The sequence below is a fragment of the Parasteatoda tepidariorum genome, chromosome 4, assembly GCF_982258835.1.
Source record: "Parasteatoda tepidariorum strain Cologne lab strain chromosome 4, Ptep-v5.0, whole genome shotgun sequence".
Classification (NCBI taxonomy): domain Eukaryota; kingdom Metazoa; phylum Arthropoda; class Arachnida; order Araneae; family Theridiidae; genus Parasteatoda; species Parasteatoda tepidariorum.
The window spans coordinates 91304341-91324296 of NC_141758.1; the positions used below are offsets into that span (position 1 = coordinate 91304341).

General features: G+C 27.5%; 1 protein-coding gene across 1 annotated transcript in view; it reads left to right on the forward strand.

Annotated features, from left to right (window-relative positions):
* Nucleotides 1-19956, forward strand: part of LOC107444534 (uncharacterized) — a 399483-nt gene that overhangs the window by 167661 nt on the left and 211866 nt on the right. The window contains exons 4-5 of the mRNA XM_043043210.3: nucleotides 14634-14888; nucleotides 16991-17283. Of these exons, the coding sequence (XP_042899144.2) occupies nucleotides 14684-14888; nucleotides 16991-17283 (498 nt within the window). The 5' untranslated portion in view covers nucleotides 14634-14683. The remainder of the gene's footprint in view (nucleotides 1-14633; nucleotides 14889-16990; nucleotides 17284-19956) is intronic.

Genomic DNA, 19956 nt, shown 5'->3' on the forward strand with positions numbered 1-19956 from the left:
ATAATGCAGCAACATGCTATTAACAAAAGCATTTCTGTTTCTAAAATTTAGATTACGAAAGTTTTACCATTAAAATAACTAAATGGATTTTTAGTTCTTACGTTACCCTTTGCTCTAAAAGGTTTCTTTTATCAACATCTCTCATAGAGCTCTCCCAAAAGCATCTCATCAATACGAACGAGTTCATAACTAATGTTTTAAATCAATCATTCCAACCTTCTTTTTCATTCATAAAATCTTGTGTTTAAGAACTGAGACTGCGTGACCTGATTAAACCGAAGAAAGCAAAGAATAAAGAGTAACAATTTATGCAGAAAAAGAAACAAATGTTCTGATTCAAAATGGCAGAACAACTTTTAATGTCTTCTATTTTACTAAAACGGGAAAGCGTGCAACAAATCAACCAATCATCGCCAAATCGTCGGCGTTCTTTTGGCAAGTTTTTGTCAGCTGGCGGCTCTGTTTCGGTTACAAGAAGTAATCTTTCTTGTTGATGGAAATAATTTAAGGCATGGAATAAAAGATAGGATATCAGAAAAGTAAGAATACTTGGCTAGAAAAACAATAGAGAAATCGGCACTCGTTTTAATGATTAATATATTAGATTCTTAGTCTCCGATAAATGGGTCAAATGATTTAATTATTCGAATGATTTAGTAAAACGGTAAGAAAAAATACTTGTAAATTGATGCATAAAACGGATTGTTATTTTATTTTTTAGAGCATTATCTAATAAATATTGTTTTCTAAGTAGGAAATGTAGCTATTCGAATTAACATGAGATAAAAGCGTGTTTAGTACTTGACATTTTAGCAGCATGTTAATAATATGTTAGTTATTTGAGATAAGTTTTTTCTTCTTTTTTTTTTTGCAGTTTTAATTTTAGATCACATAATTTGTTTTTTATCTTACCCAGATAAACACAACATGGATTATTTTACTTAATATTTATTTTTTATTTTGTTCCAGATAAAAACAAAATCAAATTTTAAATTTTTGTTTTTTGCTCATTTTTTCATGCTTACCCTCATTAAAAAAAGGAATGAAGAAAAATTAATAAATCCCTAAAAATAATTCAACAGCGTGAACTCTTTTAGCTATATTTTTAGAGCATTTTTTTTTTTAAAGTTTTCATCGAAAAATAATAAATATATATTTTATTGTGATGTTCTGTTCACTATTTGGAATAATATTTGTTATATTCTTTGTAGTTTAGTTCACAAATATTACAAAAACACAGTTTAATTATGTTTAGTTATAAAAAAAATTTCATTTTCATTTTTCAAATTAAATTACTATTTAATACAATCAAATCTCGTTATGACAAACTTTTCAATATTGCGAAAAAAAATGAGAATACCTTGCTATTTAAGTAATAGAGAAAGCCTCATTTCAACAATCACATTTTTCAATGTCTCCTGATTTAACAAAATACTAAAAAAAAAATTTATTCAAAATTATTTTTTATTCATTTCTGAAATATGAATAAATTTATTATTCTTATTGATACTCCTAATAGTACTGCAAATGGGTGAAACAATCGCATCTTTAATGATAAAAGCATAAAACTTGGTACACATGGTTAATGTGGTATATCGGAACAGATAGCTTCCTTATTCCACACATATGAAACATTAATTTTGGATGGAGGCCCGTAACAATAAAGGCAGGTGTTCAAAATGGTGGCTTCTGAAAATTTTTGAAGTGCTCTTTTTAATTATTTTGACAATGTGTGCTACTTTTAATATATCATTAATAATATATTTAATTAAGACAAATTTTATTGATTAATAATGGTAAAGTTTTTGCAAATATTTTGTCATATATTTTTTGTATATTGGATAGTCTATATTGCATTGAATATATAAAAATATTATAGATTAGATTTTCATGATATATTAAATTCGAATTAGTTAATACCGGGTGCAACGGGAACTGCAAGCTGAAAGAGCAGTCCACTAAAAGAGAGCTTTCATACATTGGCATTGTCGTGTAAAGCCATTCTTGCAACCATATTGTTACAAATTTGAAGATATTGGTATAATTTTGGGAATATCCTTTTCGTATGTGGCTAAATATCTCAGACGGGCCCTATATAACAGTTTAATTAAAAAAACTTGCAAGAAATTTGCATAATTCTAACATAATTTAGAGAGAAAAATAGCGTCTAATATATATCTAATGGAAGACTCGTTTTAGTGAAGTTTTTTGCCGACTCGGCTAGACTTAGCGATGAAATGGTTGTTCTGAAAATTTCGATTTTCAAAGATATATGACCAATATTTACGGAGTTATACGAGAATTGTATAGAATCATGTTGAAAACTCGGGGTTTCCTCTCAAAGCCTATATAAATAGGAGTGTGCCTTTTCAGAGAGATTATTTGTCTGCTTGAAACTGTAATTGTGTTCTGATCTGCAAGTTCGTTGAACCATCTGGGTTTTCAAAGCATGTGTTTTGATGTATAATACGCTTTTTTGATGATGTAATACGCTGTTATTTGAGCTGTAATTGAGAGCTAGAAAAAGCTGTATTTTCTGAAAAATTCTGCTAATAAATTATTTTAGTTTTAAGGACTGTTTTATTCATCCCCAATCAAAATGAACCTCTATTCTCGGTGAGATATCATAAAAACTCAATGCATGACTGCAAAGTTAATCCAAGATATTTCCCATACATCTTAAACTTTCTTTCTTTGTCCCCAATCAGGGGACACTGACGCTTGGACCATGATCTGATCCCTGCATTAGCCAGTCTGATAAATAGCTGTCTTTGAATGTTGAAGGAGAGCATCTTGCGAAGGATTTGGTTTGAAAATGGCTCTTTTCTTGCATCATTGATGCATTCAAGACTGCTGCTATAGCAAAACTATAAATCTCTCTAATGGTTTCAACATATCTTGCATAATCTGCTGAGTAATTCCATCATCCAATACACTGCCTTCACGTCCATATAACATACCCTCCAACTGCTACGGAATTTCCGTAGTTTCAGAAATCTTCTTTTCAGACGGTAGCAAAATTAATGTCTTAATATTTAAAAAAAATTAATTTTAGCGTAACTTGTCCACTATTACTTATAAAAGCGCAGGCCATATGGCTAGATTCTTAAGTTCTGATAAAAGTTTTATGAGAGATCCATTTGCTTTAAAAATTTCTACTTTGGTTCGCTACAACTAGAAAGAATTATTTTCAAAATCCTCATAAGTTGGAGGGTATGATATAACAAAACTATAAAGCTCTCCAATAGTTTCAGCATATCTTGCACAGTCTGCTGAGTAATTCTATCATCCAATACACTGCTTGTACGGCCATGTGTTTTATTTTTACTTTTTTATAACCTTCGTTAAACAGCGGACCCAATTTTTGGGTTTACGACTACTAATGTTTAACTCCGTAGCCTTGCAATTTTTAACCAATCCAGAAGACAAGTAAACTCCTGGAACAGTTACCCTCAGAGGTATGTTTTGTTATGGCAGCATGGACTACTTTGTGATGCGACATATTTAACCTGCATCAGTCACCATTTACTACACGGGGAGTCTTCGGCCAGCGGGGATTGCGCCCAGGACCTCTTGGACATGGGCCCAGTGCCCGACCAACCAGACTATCCCGACCCTGTACGGCCATGTAGCAAAACTATAAAACTCTCCAATAGTTTCAGCACACCTTGCACAGTCTGCTGAGTAATTCTATCATCTAATATACAAAAATTAGCAGTAATATCTTTGCTATGTACTTCTGTAGTTTTATCAAGACATGTTAGATTTATTATCTTTTTTAAACACTCTGCATTTCTAAACTCCATAAGTAAATCAGAAATTCCTTTACAACCAGTTCCCCTTTTTACGCGTTTAATGTCTACAGGACATCGAATAACTTTAGCCTGGTCTTCTTAACAGATAAAACATTAGTTCCACACAGTTTCTTTTAGCTGTTCAGATTTAACAATAACGGAAGGATTCGACAGTTTATGCGCTACAGTTGTTTTTTTTAAATCTTATTTTCCTTCTTATCCCGTGACTTAAAAAGGAAATATGAATAGTAGTACATTAATGACAATTCTGTACAAAAAATAAGTATTTTTCAATTTTTTTTCTTCCATTTCTTTTGTTATAATGATCGTTATATAAGCTGCAGCTGTAGAAGGAAATAGATGAATTGAATCTATTAAATTTCTGTTCATGATATTGTCGTAGTATATGGTGATAGGGAAAAACCAAAAACATTAATAGAAATTGCAACATCTTGATGATATAGTAAAACCTGTCAAATTGACCAGTTTTATAAGCTAACCAACTGCCTAAGTTGGCCTCTTTTATCTTGAATCTAATTTATCCTACATATTAAACGGGATAAAAGTCTTTGTAACATGACCAGTTGTCTCTAATAGTATAAAAAAAAATAACTCACACCCGTTTATAAGTTGATTACCTAAGTTGCAAATAAAAGCAATGACTATATCGCAAGTGGTTACACAGGATCAATGTATATCAGAAGAGGATGATGACAAAACCAAAGAATTCCAACAAAACATAAACGCAAATGAAGAAGCTAAGGCAGAGACAGTGTTTGAAGTAACTGTTTGAGAGGGTTTAATCAGGTTGAAAAAAACCTTAGGATTATTAAATTCTAGAATTGGAAAAAAGGGCGTTGTGCGAAGGTGCAGTTGGAGTCTGTAGTACAGAAAGCCAAGACTCGCCAAAGTCTGAATGGAATGTTAATATCACGTTAGTGAAATAAAATAAATCCTATTCCGCATTTGTCGAAGTAATTAAGAGAACTCTTCAAGTCATATAATTTTCAAATTATATTTCCTTTCAAAAATAGGGTTTTTAACAGTTCATTTTGGTCCAGCAAACACAAAAATGAAAGCGGACCTTTGTCCAGCAAACACAAGTGTTCCGCCTCCATTGATTTGATACGGCAGCTGCCACAACATGTTTCAGTCAAAATGCAGATGCATTCTCCAAGCAAACTATTTATAAACACCTGCATTTGAAATTGATTAAGACGTTTTCGAATATAAAATCATGTTAATGAATGTTGAAGTAAAAAAAATTGAGTCACGAGTTCGTAAATGACCTTGAAAAGTATGGCATTTACCTCGTGATGTATCTTAATTGTTCGGTTTTGAAATTTTAATACGTCAACTTTAAAATAGGCTTCACTCCAGTTTTCACAAGTAGGGTAAGCTTTATTTTCGAGCGCTTGTTCGTTTTTTTTTTCTTTCTTTTTGCTTTATGTCTGCCTGGGTGTGTAACTTTACGTGCTTTTAAAATTTTATTTCGTTGCAATTTTTAAATGCATTTTGATTTTTTATTAAGTCAGAATTATTTTATTTTGTTAATAAGTGAAGGGTGGAAAAGGAACGAGCGAAAAAAAGAACACATTTTGTTTTTGAAATTCAACCATCAATTTAATAAAATTTCAAACCTTTTTCTGTGCATTTACATAATTAATTCAATTACTTTTTATTGCATTGTTTCCTACGGTTTTAACTACCACTAAGCTAATTGATATCTCACCGCAAATGAATAATAAATTTGCTATTTACCAAAAACTTAGCGAAACATATCATTAATAAATAGTTTGTATATTGCAGATTTTAATTTATAGTTTGTTTATAATTTATATGATATTATTTTTTTTCTAGAATTAAAACTATATCTGTATCGATTTAAACCTATTTTCACATAAAAAAATTAAAAGACTGTATACTTTTAAAACTATACGCACTGTAATTTCGTCCTGCAGTACACCTGTACAGACTGCAACATACAAATCACCCACTAGTAAAATTCGAGTTCTAAGTTAATAAAATGAGGTCAAAATTATTTCAATTTGCACTTTCTTTTCAGGATTTTTTTTTTTTTTTAAATTGAAAACAATTTTGTTGTCAGTATTCTACTGTCAATTCTTATTTTTATACTTTGTTTTTTAATTGCCGCAATAACCATTTTACCTAATAAAATCAAACCATATTTTAAATACGTTAACAAATGTCAATTTTATCGCCACAAAGTTTTTGCAGAAATTTGTTTAACAGCCCAAGATTTTACTTAATTCTGGAATGTCAAGAATTGATTGCACTGGGTGACATTTTTAGTCTATTTTTTGTCGTAATGTACAAGTTTATTATATATGTTTATTATACAAGTTTATTATATATGACAAGAGGGCACGTAAATGTACACCAAACGTATAGGGAAGTTAGGTCACATCACCAGGATTGAAATTACATAGAAACCCGTGCCCGGAAAAAACATCACACTCCGATAGGGGTGCCTGCCTATTATGAACTGTTTTTTCGCGTACCTCTAAATGGGTTTATTAGGCAAGATCCAATATTTGTATAAATGCAGCAAACAATTTCCTCTTTAGTGTTATTCGTGTAGCCGCGAAATAGAAAAATCAGTGCAAGCAAAAAAAATAAATAAATAAAAAAATTCAAAATTGCGATTTTTATAGATTTGGTATTTTTTATCATAAGCTACATATTAAAACATACAATTTTCAAAATTTGCTTCAATTTTCCTTGATTTTTGCTATAATTTTCAAATTTCAATTTTTTCATCAATTTTCTGAAATTCTATATTAGTGCTGATAGCATTAGCAAGGGAAAAAAGTAATTATCAAGATGCTATACTCAAAATCTGCTGAAGTTCTTGGATTTTTTTCTTACGTTTCTTCAGTTGCTCGTCCGTATACTGTTCTTTTGCTCTGTCAGTGCTGGCATTAAATATGCCTAAAAAATATTAGTTTACTTGTCATTGGGCTAACCATAATAGGTTTTTACGTTAAACGAATTTGAATATTCTCATTCTCAAAAATCTTCCCCGTTGAGGGAGGTTTTTTTTTTTCAATATTTTATCTAGAAGTTTCCTTTCCATCTAAGTTAGAATCATAAGTAAAAAACTGTGTAGTTGAATATTAAATGCCGCACATTCAATGTGAATAGCACATTCGACAACGGAAACATAATTTTAAAAAATCTATTTTTAAATGTTATTTTTAAACTCCCATTATTGTCACCTGAATTCATTTGTTTAAAATCTATTAAAGACAGAACATTATTTGATTTAACGAAGATGAAATAATGTATCATATTTTTTTTTTTTAACGAAGGTAATAAAACAAAATAAAATTACGTGTCCTTTTAAAACTTGCAACATTTCGCCCCTTGAATTCTAAGTACCAACACTGAAAAACAAAAACATTATTAGTTTTAGATTTAAATCTCAATAAACACTGTTATTTGTCGGATAAACAATAACAGAGGTCAAAACTCTTCGAGTAAACAATTCCTTCCCTGTCAAAATATTTCTAAATATAGAGGGTTGTTTAGTTGATAAACAGATTACATTTTAAAATCTAATCTGATGAGATTAATCATTGTGATATTTTATATCTTTTATATTAGTCTTAGATGTATTATTAGTCATCGCCTAGCTTATTCTTTACAAAAGAATGTCACTTTAAAGAATACTCGGTAGTTTGTTTGTTTGTTTTTCTTCTTCCAAAGTTTGTGATTTAAAACGTGGACATATTTAAAATCAGTCAAATTTATTTGTGTTGTCCCAAATATCAAGTTTGCCAAGTAGACGGCCCTCTGACAAACTGTTTAGACTAGGGTTGGGAAAACTTTTTTGGGCGAGGGCAAAAAATCGAGAGAAAAAAGTTTGGTGGGCCAAGTAAAAACTTCTAAAATATAAAAAAACGATATACAAGTTTTAATTTAATATTTAATGAGATGAATGAAATTGCGATTTCATATTTAAAAGTTCCTTATATTGAGGTTCCAAGTGAGATGTCTTTATTTTAAGGTACGAGGCCAAATGTTTGTCTATTAGTCTACTTCTAAAATGATATTTTCTAAGGTTCATAGTTGAAAACACTTGTTCACATATATAAGATGAAGCAAACATAGCTCTGACTTTCTGGACATGAAATATTAAATTTGGGAAACTAGCTTTTAGTAATAATTTGTAAAACTCATACGTTGCCATACTTAGAAACAACTGCTTCAGGTGGTGCCAATCTACGGCTACTCTATAAAGAACTTCTGCATTCAACATTTTACCAATTGAAGCTGTTTGAGCTAACTATTTTCATCAATTTATGTTTTGTGGAACAAAAATAGAGGAAATAAAAGGTCATCAGTTCTTTGATAAAAAAGAAATAACAAAAATAGCTTTAAACAAAGTAGACAAGAAAATGGATGCATATTGTTTATATTCTCCACGAATTGGCAAGTTAAAATTCTATCCGCGGGACGGATAAAACTTTCTGGCTGGCCACAGTTAGCCCGCGGGCCGTAGTTTGCCCATCCCTGGCTTAGACCATCGATACGTCAACTTGTGGTATCGATAATTTCAACAGTTATCGATAATTTTGATTTTTGTAAAGAATCGAGTTCGACGTGAAATGGATAAAAAATCCAAAAAAAAAAAAAAAGGATGAAAATTATAATTAATTTCTTATTAATTGACAAAACTAAATACGATAAATCTGCCAAAAGGTTTTTTATTTTTTTATTTATTAACAATCTGTAATTTTTCCAACTTTTTTGTGTTTGAATAAATGGTCTGTCCTTGTTGCAAAACGCTATCTTGAATCTTTTATAACTCCACAGTCGTTGTTGAATGTTAGCCAGTGTTATAAATAAAATTGTAAACGATTCTGTTTGAAATTTTATCGCAGCTTCTTTAATGTTCAATAATTTTTTTTAGAAGTTCAGTCATCAACTTGAACTGCATGTTGATTGGAGCTACGTCAACGAATTAGCATAAAGTTCATTGAAACTACGTGCTTATTTTATTCATTGAAACTACGTGTTTATTATTTATTTAAAACGTGCTCCTGAGAAGCAAAATATAAAATGAAATTTTTTTTCTTCAGAAATTTAAAAAAATAGTAATAAAAGTAAAAGTAATAAAAAAGTTCTGTTTATACATTATTTATTTTATATACAGAAATAAAAAGAAGTACCTTTTATGTCCTTGCAATAAGAATACATTGTGCCATTAGTTCAATTAAATAAATAAAAGTGTCGTAACATTTTTTTCCTTGTAAGACTTTATTAAATATCAAAGGAAATATTTTTAATTATTATGGAATGAAATTTTTATTTTGCTTGCCTCAAGTCCTCTTGAAAATTTGTTGCAAGGTATTGTCTTAAATTAGTATAAATGAGATATAAAATATATTAATTCGTTACAAAATTGGTAATTTTTATTATTAGTATTATTATTATTTCAATAAGCAAGTGTTTTATGATATTATTAATTTTCCTTTCATCCCTTCATTTTTTATTCGTTCCGATTTCATTTTTATCACAGTTACTTTTATTTATAATTTTATTATCACTATTTTTAAATGTATTATTAAGCTAATTAAAAAAAATTTTTAGTTCATTATTATTTCTAATTCTATTTTCTAGTTAGTCAGGTTTTATCTATACATAAATGTTTCGATATTACTTATTTTAGCTTTGAGGTGGCCATCTAGTGTCAATAAAACAAAACGAAAATGCTTTCATATATGTACTATGAATTCTACAGTTTCTTAGCAACATTAAAGTGAAGCATTATTCTTTTGTCTGAAAAGCAAGAAATTATGTCTCCTTCTTCTCATTGCTCTGTGTAATTACATAATTTTTTTTTTTTTAAAAAGGGTTTCGTTCAAAATTTATTTCCTTGTTTTGACTAAAATCATTTTTGTATAGTGCTGCCATCTACATTTATAAACTAATATTTTATGTGAAATATAAATCATTTTAAAAATAAGGTAACTTGACTGTTAAAAGAAATTATATTCGAAATTGAAATTAAAATCTTATGTAAAAAAATAATGTAAGCTAAATTAGAAAATTCCTAGCTGTGTGATTTAAGTGCAGAACAATTTTTTTTATTGTATATTAGTTACACAATAAGTAAGAAATAAATTAATTAAAAGCTTGATTTAAAAAAACATATATTAAAAACTAGTTTCATACGTAATGTTGTGTTTTACATTGACATTAACATAAAAATGTATCATTATATTGATGAATTCTAAAATAATAATTATAATATACTATTAAAGTACAGTTTTATAGTTATAATATAAAAATATTATAAAAATTTGTAATATATATTACTATTGTGATTTATGTGAAATTATATTTGTTTCATTAAACATTAATGATACTGTGAATAATAAGCAATGCATCTTTACTTACATATGTTTTTATTTAGTTTATTAATCAAACACTTGAACTTCGAACAGTTGAATCTATAATCGATACTTTACATTAAATCTACGAATAGTCCGATTCGTGAATTGGAACATATAAACATTAACGAATCACTCAATGGATGTTTTTGGGAATAGATGAATCAGTGAATCGATAAATCGATTTTTGAAGAAACATGTTTTCTTAACTTATAATTTTTGGTACCAACTATTGTAATTATTTATTCATGCATTAAGTTTTATAATATTACTTGCTTTAAAATTTGCCTATTAGCATAAAATAACATGTATATAATAGGATTCATAAATTTTCCATATCTTTTTTAACAAGTTTCTGACAAGTGTCCTTTTCCATAGGACAACTTGTTTTTCCACTATAAAAATAAATCAAGGTAAAACTTGAGTGAAAAATTTAAGTTTACTCATATTAATTAAAGAAAATATATTCATAATTAAATAGTTCTTAAAATATATTTTGATAAAAATCCCTGTATTTATTTATTTATAAATATTATTCCTATAAATGCGAAATTAAAGAAAAAAACGAGTCTTGTTTTAATGAGAGTTGAGTTGCAACCCAAAAAAGCTTATGCTTTAATCCAGCCTTCTCTGAAACATTGGGTTCCCAGCTTTTTTGTTTCCTTTCCCACTTTGCAAGACAATTTTTTTTTTCAAAACCCCCCTTTTCCAATTTTTTTAACAAGCTGCTTTTAAAGTAACTTTTCAAATTTTAAATTTTTATTGTTTTTTTTTTTTTTTTTTTTTCAAAAAAAAAAAAAAAAAAAAAACTTTTTTATAGTTATTGTTTTCGAAATATTACACTTGTCACTCTGTTAACTTACTAAAAATTACTGTTAATTACTGTAAATAACTGTTAATTTAAATATACTGTTTATTTATTGAAATTTTTTATTGGCTCATGATTTTATATTTGAACTTTTCATAGCAATTTTTTTATGAAACTTGTCATTTCGTAAAAAAGAAATGTGCGCACGAACTTCTAAGTAGAGTCTGAAATAACTTTTAAACAAAAATTTTTTAAAATAACCAATTATTTTTACATCATGTCCATAATGAACTAAAAAACACTATCAATATTTTGTTAAAAAAAAATAGTTTGAGTTCTGAAAAGAAAAAGAAAATGTCGGTTTTATCGTGTCAAAAAATGTTTAAAACAATATAATTTTAACTACAAAATTAGTTAGTAATTTTTTTTCAATAAACTTTAACAACCTGTAATTTATGCAGTGTTAACTATGGATTGGTTTTTCAAATCAGAATAAAATATTAATTCTAAAGTGTACTTGATATTTATAAAAAAAATTCTTTCTGTATGTAAGCCCCTTAAAAGTTTTCAACTTGCCCACGTTGGGAACCTATATGTTAGAGCAGTGATTCTCAACCACTGTGCCGCGGCACTTTTGTGTGCCACCAAATTCTAAAAATGTGCCGCCAAATATTAGAAATGATGCAATAAAAATTATAATGCTTTTTTTATTACGAGTAAAGTTTAAATTAAAGAAAAGTGTATATATATATATATATATATATATATATATATATATATATATATATATATATATATATATATATATATATATATATATATATATATATATATATATATATATATATATATATATATATATACACACATTTTATAATTTTTCCGTGCTTTAACCGTGTGAACATCTTTGTCGGTAATTGTCTTGTCTCTGACAATCTTAAAATAAGAAGGAAGTGTTTAAATTGTCTTTGACAATTTTAAAAAATGTTGAAATAAGTATAAAATTTAATGATTATTAAAATTATTAATTAACAAAGGAAAGCAAGCTAAATATTTTCTTTCAAACTTAAATAAAAGCTAATCATTAAAGTAAGCTATGAAATTAAAAGTGCATTGTGAAATTAAAAACAAAGGATAACTAACAAAAAAATAAGCTAACAATTATTAATCAGCTAAAAAACTAGTTGACAAGAAGTCACAAAAAATAACAGTTAATAGCTATAGAAAGCAAGCTAACAATTAATAACTAGCAAAAAAAAAAAAATAACTGTTACTAACTAATAAAAAATTTGTGGAAAGAAATAATTAATCCCTTAATAAACGTGCTTTTGTAGTACATATTATATTATTTCACATTCAAAATTATTATCACAAACTACTTAACACAGTGTATTACAGATATGTAAACAACTTGTGAACTAATTTTTTTTCATTGGGTACCGTCAAGTTTCGAAATTGTTAAAATTGTGCCGCCCCAAAAAAAGGTTGAGAATCACTGTGTTAGAGTTTTAATTTCTGACAAGGTATTAGTTTCGAAACAGTTAATGCAAGAAAAAGAAATCAGAAAGGAAAAAAAAATTTCTTCCTTCTTCGGATTTTCCTTCTGTTAAAGTTGAAATCTCTGCTTTTATTTGTCGATAATCTATCTATGGTGACACAGCAGATGGTCGCTTTGTTTTACAGCTTAAGTGCGGACTATCCTACACTATCCTAAAAAAACATACACTATCCTAAAAAAACATATATTTGACCAGCTCAATACGGAAATAATTAGAAGAAAACTGAAAGTTATTTTAGAAGTTGTGGTTTGGGACCAATGCATATACTTAGTTTGTTCCTTCTAAAATCGAAAATGAGTTTTGCTTACTGTGTCGGTCACTGGAAAAGGCAGACAGACATACATTCCCTACCTTTACTAGAGCCCCTGAATTGATAGTATAGGAGCCTTAACCTTTACCCGTCAACAAAATAAAATAAATAAAAATAAATCAGTTAATAAATAAAATACAAAATCAAAGACAAAGAAAAAATTATTTATTTTGAAATTCCGTTACTTGATTTGCAAAAAAAAGTTTTAGAATTTTCGATTGTTTGTTTACTATTTTGCTAGTCCTTTACTCCCGAAGTACGAGGGATATGTTGGGAAATATAGAACGAGACCTGTTGATTTCAATCGGTCTTTTAAAGTCAAGTTGTCTTTACCAGTTTTGACAAATCAGCTTTTTCCAGTTGGTGTGAGATTTAGTTACGTCTCATTATAATAACCATTAGCATATATTTTGTGGGCAAACCAAAATATGAAGGTTTCCGCGTAATTCGTGAAAATTTGATCGCTTAATCTAAACTCGAGGATAGAACGTTTTCTTAACCCTATAATATTTTTAAAAAAATAGTTTATTATGTAATTTGTTCGTGCTACATTTTTTTTAAGTAAAACACAAAAAATAATAATAATTGGAAATTTATTAAATTATGTACTAGATTATTTTACTTTCTAGAATAGATTTTTTTATTATTATTTATTTTGTAAAGGATTTATTTCGTATTTTTTTTTCACTATTATTTATTTTAAATACAAAAGTTTTTCGCTTAACTTTAGTTTACAGTGAGTGACACCAATAATGTACCAATGGAAATCTACAATCCATGCTAGCGTGCAGGACACAACGCGCCGCGACATTCACCTAGTCGCTCTCTATAAACTCACCCTTCTCTTGAAAATCGACTCGGAATAGACATTTCTATTGTTCAATCTAAATTACTGATCTAGTTCAACTTTTTATTTAAGCTTTGCGTTTTAAAATGGAATTAAAAATTTCAATCAAAGTATCAGTAATATTTATTTATCCACTTTTCAGATTATCGTTTCTTATCCTCGCATATTTTCATAATTGCATAAACGATCCATATATTTAAAAATCAAGAAAAAAAAAAAAAAAAAAAGCAGACGATTTTTTTTAGAGCTTTCGTAAGCATTATTTTTTTTAAATAATATTAACATAAATTGAAAACGATATTAAAGTTTTGTTTTCTTCAATCTTTTTTTCAGGACATTATAAAACATTTAAACAAATCTATATATGAATCATTCAAATTGTGCAATATTTATTAACCAAACATTTCAATTTGCTCAAATGAACCAGTTTACAAATAATTTTCCTTTTTATAATAAATAAGATTTTTATTTGAAATTAAATTAAAATCTATGAATCGACAATGTATGTTACATCTTTTAAATAAACTACGATCTAGTTTCGATTATTTACGATAATCTAAAAATTTTTATTTTTTACTAATAATCTAAACCTCAAACGATTTTAATTAATTTATTGTTTCAGACGATTGAAGTTATCAATTTTGACCGATTTTTGTTCTTTTTATTTCCTAACTGAATTCATTTATTTATTTATCATAATTTCAGCCATTTTTAAAAGAGTTCTATTGGGTAAGTTTATAGTTATGTTTAGTCCAAATTGTTTTTTTCTTTTCTTATTAGTGTTGTGTGAATATGTAAGATAGGCAGATAATGGAATCTGCATTACGTTAAATGTTTCTAGCTAAATACAAAACATTCTCTCGACAATAAAGTAATCAAATTATTTGCTTTTCCAGTTTCGTTTTCTGTGAGGAGATCTTCAGAATCTCAAAAATAACCTACCCTTATGATTTCACGGAGATTTCACCAATGGAAAGACAACTGTCAAGATGAAGCTCTTGTAGATTTTTGGTATAATAGCATAGATGCTGAAAATATAATTGACGAGTATGGAATCTTAAATTTAAAAAGTTTCTTGGAACAATGTGCCAAAATTATTTGTAAAAGAATAATAATGGATAAATGCTTTTCAACTTTATCGCTACCTCAAAGTAAGTATAATCTCATTACTTTAAATTTTTTTTAAACATAAGTACAGAACGTATAAATATATATTGAATGTTTACAAATCGAAAATATTAGTTGAAAAAAAAAACAATTAATTATTTCAAAAAGCACAAATTTGTAAGTTTTAGTTTTATGATTGAGTTTTATTAATTTTATGATTGATTATTTAAATACATTAAATCAAATATGTTTCGCCAAGCTAAAACAAAATTGAATCAGACTGTTATAATTTTTATTTGAATTTTTTTTTCTGCTAAGAAATAAATTTCGTGAGGGCAATTTCATACATTAACTTTGTAAAAATATTGAGATTATTTCTGTAGATTTTCTAAAGCAATTATAGAGCAAATCTTATTTATTAGCATATTAAAAAATGCTATCAAAGAATAGTGTATAGTTCGTTTGGCGCATTTTTTGGCAACAAACCATTTTATTACAACGAGCGCTAATATTGTTTTATAACTTTTTGTGAATAATTATTTTATCGTACTTTTCAATTCTGTTGATGCAAAAAAATTCAGCGATTTATTTATTTATTTATTTTTTTTAAAAAATCCTTCAGTTTTTTAAAAAAAATGAAGAAATTTTATTTGTGCTTAGCGACTTAATCGCCAACACCAGTGAAATAGAAAAGTACCCATTTTTTGTCATAGTTTAATATTATTTATTTATTTTGAATGCTTTTTAACTGTTATTTCATCTAAGCATTTATTGCACTGAAATCATTACTAAAATGGGGTACATATAGTTTATCAACCGTATTATTATTATTTATTTTATCAAGTTAATTATTATGTTCATTTGATTTATCAATTCTATTATTATAGTAAATACCATACAGAGCTGCACAAAATTATACCCTCACCCAAAATTTTTAACAAATTATCTACGTCTTGATATTTTCTTTAAATTTTTACACAGAATCTACTTAAATCTCTTTGACAAAAATTTCTCTCGATCAGATCTAACTATAGGTGATGTTAATCAAATTAAGTATATTTTGCGGAAAAAACAATAAAAATGTTAAATAAGTAGCAAGCAAGGTCAAATATTCCAGCCACATAATTATAAATTCAAACAATAGATAATTTTTTAGGGTGAAAAGTTAAAATTATGACGCAGATTATTACTCTGGTTCTGATTAAAGGCAAAATTATAATCTAAATTTATATAAACTGAATTTCTCTGCTTTTGTCCAACGGAGAAAAGAATACGAGGATTAGGAATTAGGTACTCTCAAGTGACTGAATGACATTGAATCTGCTAATATGGTAGAAAGAAAAAACATCTCACAGATGAGTTTATCCTATCCCTAAATTTGTGTAGTGATTTTTTTTTTCAAATAGTATTATTGCATTATTATTTAAAATTTTAAAATATACAAAACAGCTTTTCACTTTAAATGAAATACTGATTTTTTTTTTTTTTTATCTCTCTAAGCAAGTGCCATTTCAATTTATTAGTTAAATATATAGTAACTATACCTAAAAATTAGCATGCTAAATAGAACTGATTGCTAAAAAAATTTCCTGTGTGGCTATGATTTTTTGGCATAGCAATTTATGATTTGCATTTTAATCAATAGTAATCAATTTAAACACGAAAAGAAAGTTATTAGGGAATTCTCCTCGTTTTTGCTTTAAATTTTAACTAAAAGTTTAAAAGAATCTTTTTTTTTTTAAATTCACTTAAAAAAAATTAAATAATTTTTTAGATTATGAATTATTTTATATGAGAATTTACCTTTTTTTTTTTAAACCTCTAACAACAAATAACCTTTCTTTCCTTTTTTTTTTTCTTTTGCTTTAACCGTCTATCGTAATTTAATAATTTTTTATTCTCTGGTTTTTCTCATTTATGAAACCCATTTTTTTGAAATCTTATTTTGGTAATGAAGATCTTGAAAACAAAGTGACATAAGTAAGTCCTTGCGAATAGAAGCAAATCTTACCATTCATTTTGGGCTGCTTTAACAACTAAAAAAATTGAAAGAAATTGTTTACTTCAAATATTTAACATACTTTTAAAGGTACACCACTTATAACTTATAATATTTTTTTTTTTACCTCTTAATTTTGTTTTTTAGTTGTGATTCGACCTGCCAAACGTACACTAGTCAAAACAACGAAAAGTGACGGAGAAACTAATTTTAATGATCATCAAATTTTCGAGGATTATTTTTTTAAACCTAAAAAGCTACGACTCAACCAATTTACGTTCTCATATGAAGATTTTGGTGAAAGCTATGTGCTGTCGCCATCTACCGGAGAGGATGAGAGAAAAAAACCAGTGGATGTATCCAGTCAAGATGATTTGTGGACAACAATTGAATCCAGCTATAAAGCGCTCATGGCCCGTGATTTGATAAAAGAATGCAATGTAAGTTTGCAAATTTTTTTTTTTTCATCTTGTTTATTAATTTATATTTTTTCTGAAATAAAAAAACAAGGGAAAAGTGTATGGAATGCAATATTTCATGTGGGAAATAGGCAATGAAAAACAATAATTAGTTTATAATTTAAAAATGAGTAAAGAAAATAAAGTTTTTCTGCATATAGTTTGCTTTTTTTCGAAAAAAATTTGCATGTAACAAAAATGTAAGAGATACATAGAATTTGAAATAAAAATAAACAAATTAATAAATGAATAAGAAAAAAATAATTAATAAAATTTAAAATTATAATAGTTAAATAAAATAAATGTTAAATACATGATTAATTTAAAGTAAAATGTGGAAAAATTTATTTTCAATTCATAAATTTATTTATTTTTATTTTATATTGATTCAATTTATTTTATAAATGTATTTTTTACATTTTATTATCACTTTTGCTTTGTGGATTTTTTCTTTACAAGAGAAATATATTCAGTTATAGTTGATTATACTTTCAGTATTTCAGTTTCATTTAAAATTGAAGATTTCTTAGAAAAAATAATTTATTTTGACGTTTTGTTTGAGGAAATTTTCTCATAAATAATTAAGATACAACGTATTTTTTACAAATGTATATGAAGTACAATAAGTTTCCATAAACTTTTAAACGATATTTTTCAATGCAACATTCACCTGAAATAGTTAGGCTGATTTTGTCTTCAGTTTTCTTTATGCTGTTGTAGCAAATCGAATTTTTACAAAAACATTATTTTCATGTTTAGCAACACATATTCTTTGACGAAATACTCAAAAACTTATTTCTTATATAACTTTTTTTTTCTCTTTCATTTTGCTGATTTTTGAAATCATCTTCAATTTTAGGGATGTAATTTCCGTTGCACCTAACAGTTTTTGGGAATGCTAATATTTTTTGATTGGTTAAATGTTAAAATAAGATTTTTATGACATGACTTAAAAATTTGAGCTCATCATTTTACTTAGATTAAACTGTGATAGAAAGAAATCAACGAGCTCTACGTGCGACGAAAATTCCATTAAACTAAAATGCATGTTGAATGTGATGTATTTAAAAAATGCAACGCTCTGTTGTACGTAAAATGTAGATTTTGAGCCTCTTTTTTATTATTTATGTAATTTTTGATATTTTTTTTAAAGAAATAAACTTAGTGTTCCTATAATACAGTGAAACCTCTCGGGAGCGACCATTCTCTGTTTAACAGAAAATGGTCGTTAATGGAGATTGCTCGTTTTTCGGGGTTACCTTCATTGACTTCAAAATGAGATCAAAGGTGCATGATTTTTCGCAAGCAATTTTCCTGGAGAGTTCACTGTACATGTTCTCAAACATGCATTATGACGAATCATGTCCAAATAGTTTTAAAAATTTCACATTAATTTAACTTACAAAATTTCACACATAGCAGACATCTCAGACGCTATTAAATTACTTTATTTAATGACTCAGATAACAATGGCTTTTTTTAGGTACTGCACCTTTCAAAATTATCATTCAAGTCAACGTTTAAAATTATTTTACAGTATATAAACTTTAATGGCAAACCGAATGCACAGCACAAATGTATTTAAATGTTCTAATTCTTTAACCCCTCTTCAAATCCTAACACCCTAATTAGTATTGAACAATATATTAATTAAATTTGATGCGAGCGATATTGTGCAAATTCTTTATATATTGAATTTTAGCCACAGTAAGTATGAGTACAGGAAGTATTTAAGCATAGTAGACAGCACTTGTATTAAAATTATTTTCATCTCTATCATGAAGTACTACTTCCTTACGCAACTTTCGAGCCATACCTTTAGACTTGAGTATCGTAGTTTGTATAGATTTATATATCCCTCAAAAAAGGCAAACCATAGCACCGTTTCTGTTTACAAATTTTATGGCCATTTTTGAAAGAATCCAGAATAAATCTAAATAACTCGTAACAAAGTTTTTATTTCTATAAAAATACAAAATTATTTTAAATATGCACTTAACTACATTCAACGCTACTTAAATTATTACGTAAGGCAACCTAACAAATCGAATAATAACTATATTTCCAATGGAAGGTTTTTCATGATTGCATTTGGTTTTCATGATTGCATGCACTTAACTACATTCAACGCTACTTAAATTATTACGTAAGGCAACCTAACAAATCGAATAATAACTATATTTCCAATGGAAGGTTTTTCATGATTGCATTTGGTGCCACATAAGAGAAATATGTATATTATGAACCTGAGGAAGTTTTGTAATTTTTAAATAATTTACTGGTGTCAGATATAGTTTATAACACCATATTGTTGTTATTTTGAGGACTTATGGTCATCTAGGTTTGGCATAATGTAACTGATTCTGTTATGATAACATTTTAAACCATATATGATAGTTCTGGCTGTTTTCGTAGCCTTTGTCGCCACATGACATGACGCTTTTTTCTGAATATTCTGTTTTCATAGTTTATAACAGCTCTTCACGACTCTTAGATCAAGTTTAAACTATATTTTGCACCCATTATTCTAATTCTGAAAATGACGCATCAGTTTGAAGAAAAGCTACAGTTTTGCAAAAATGAAAAGTGATCTAAACTTTGTGATCTGATATTTAAAAATTAATCAAAAAGTCACCGAAACATCAATATGATTTA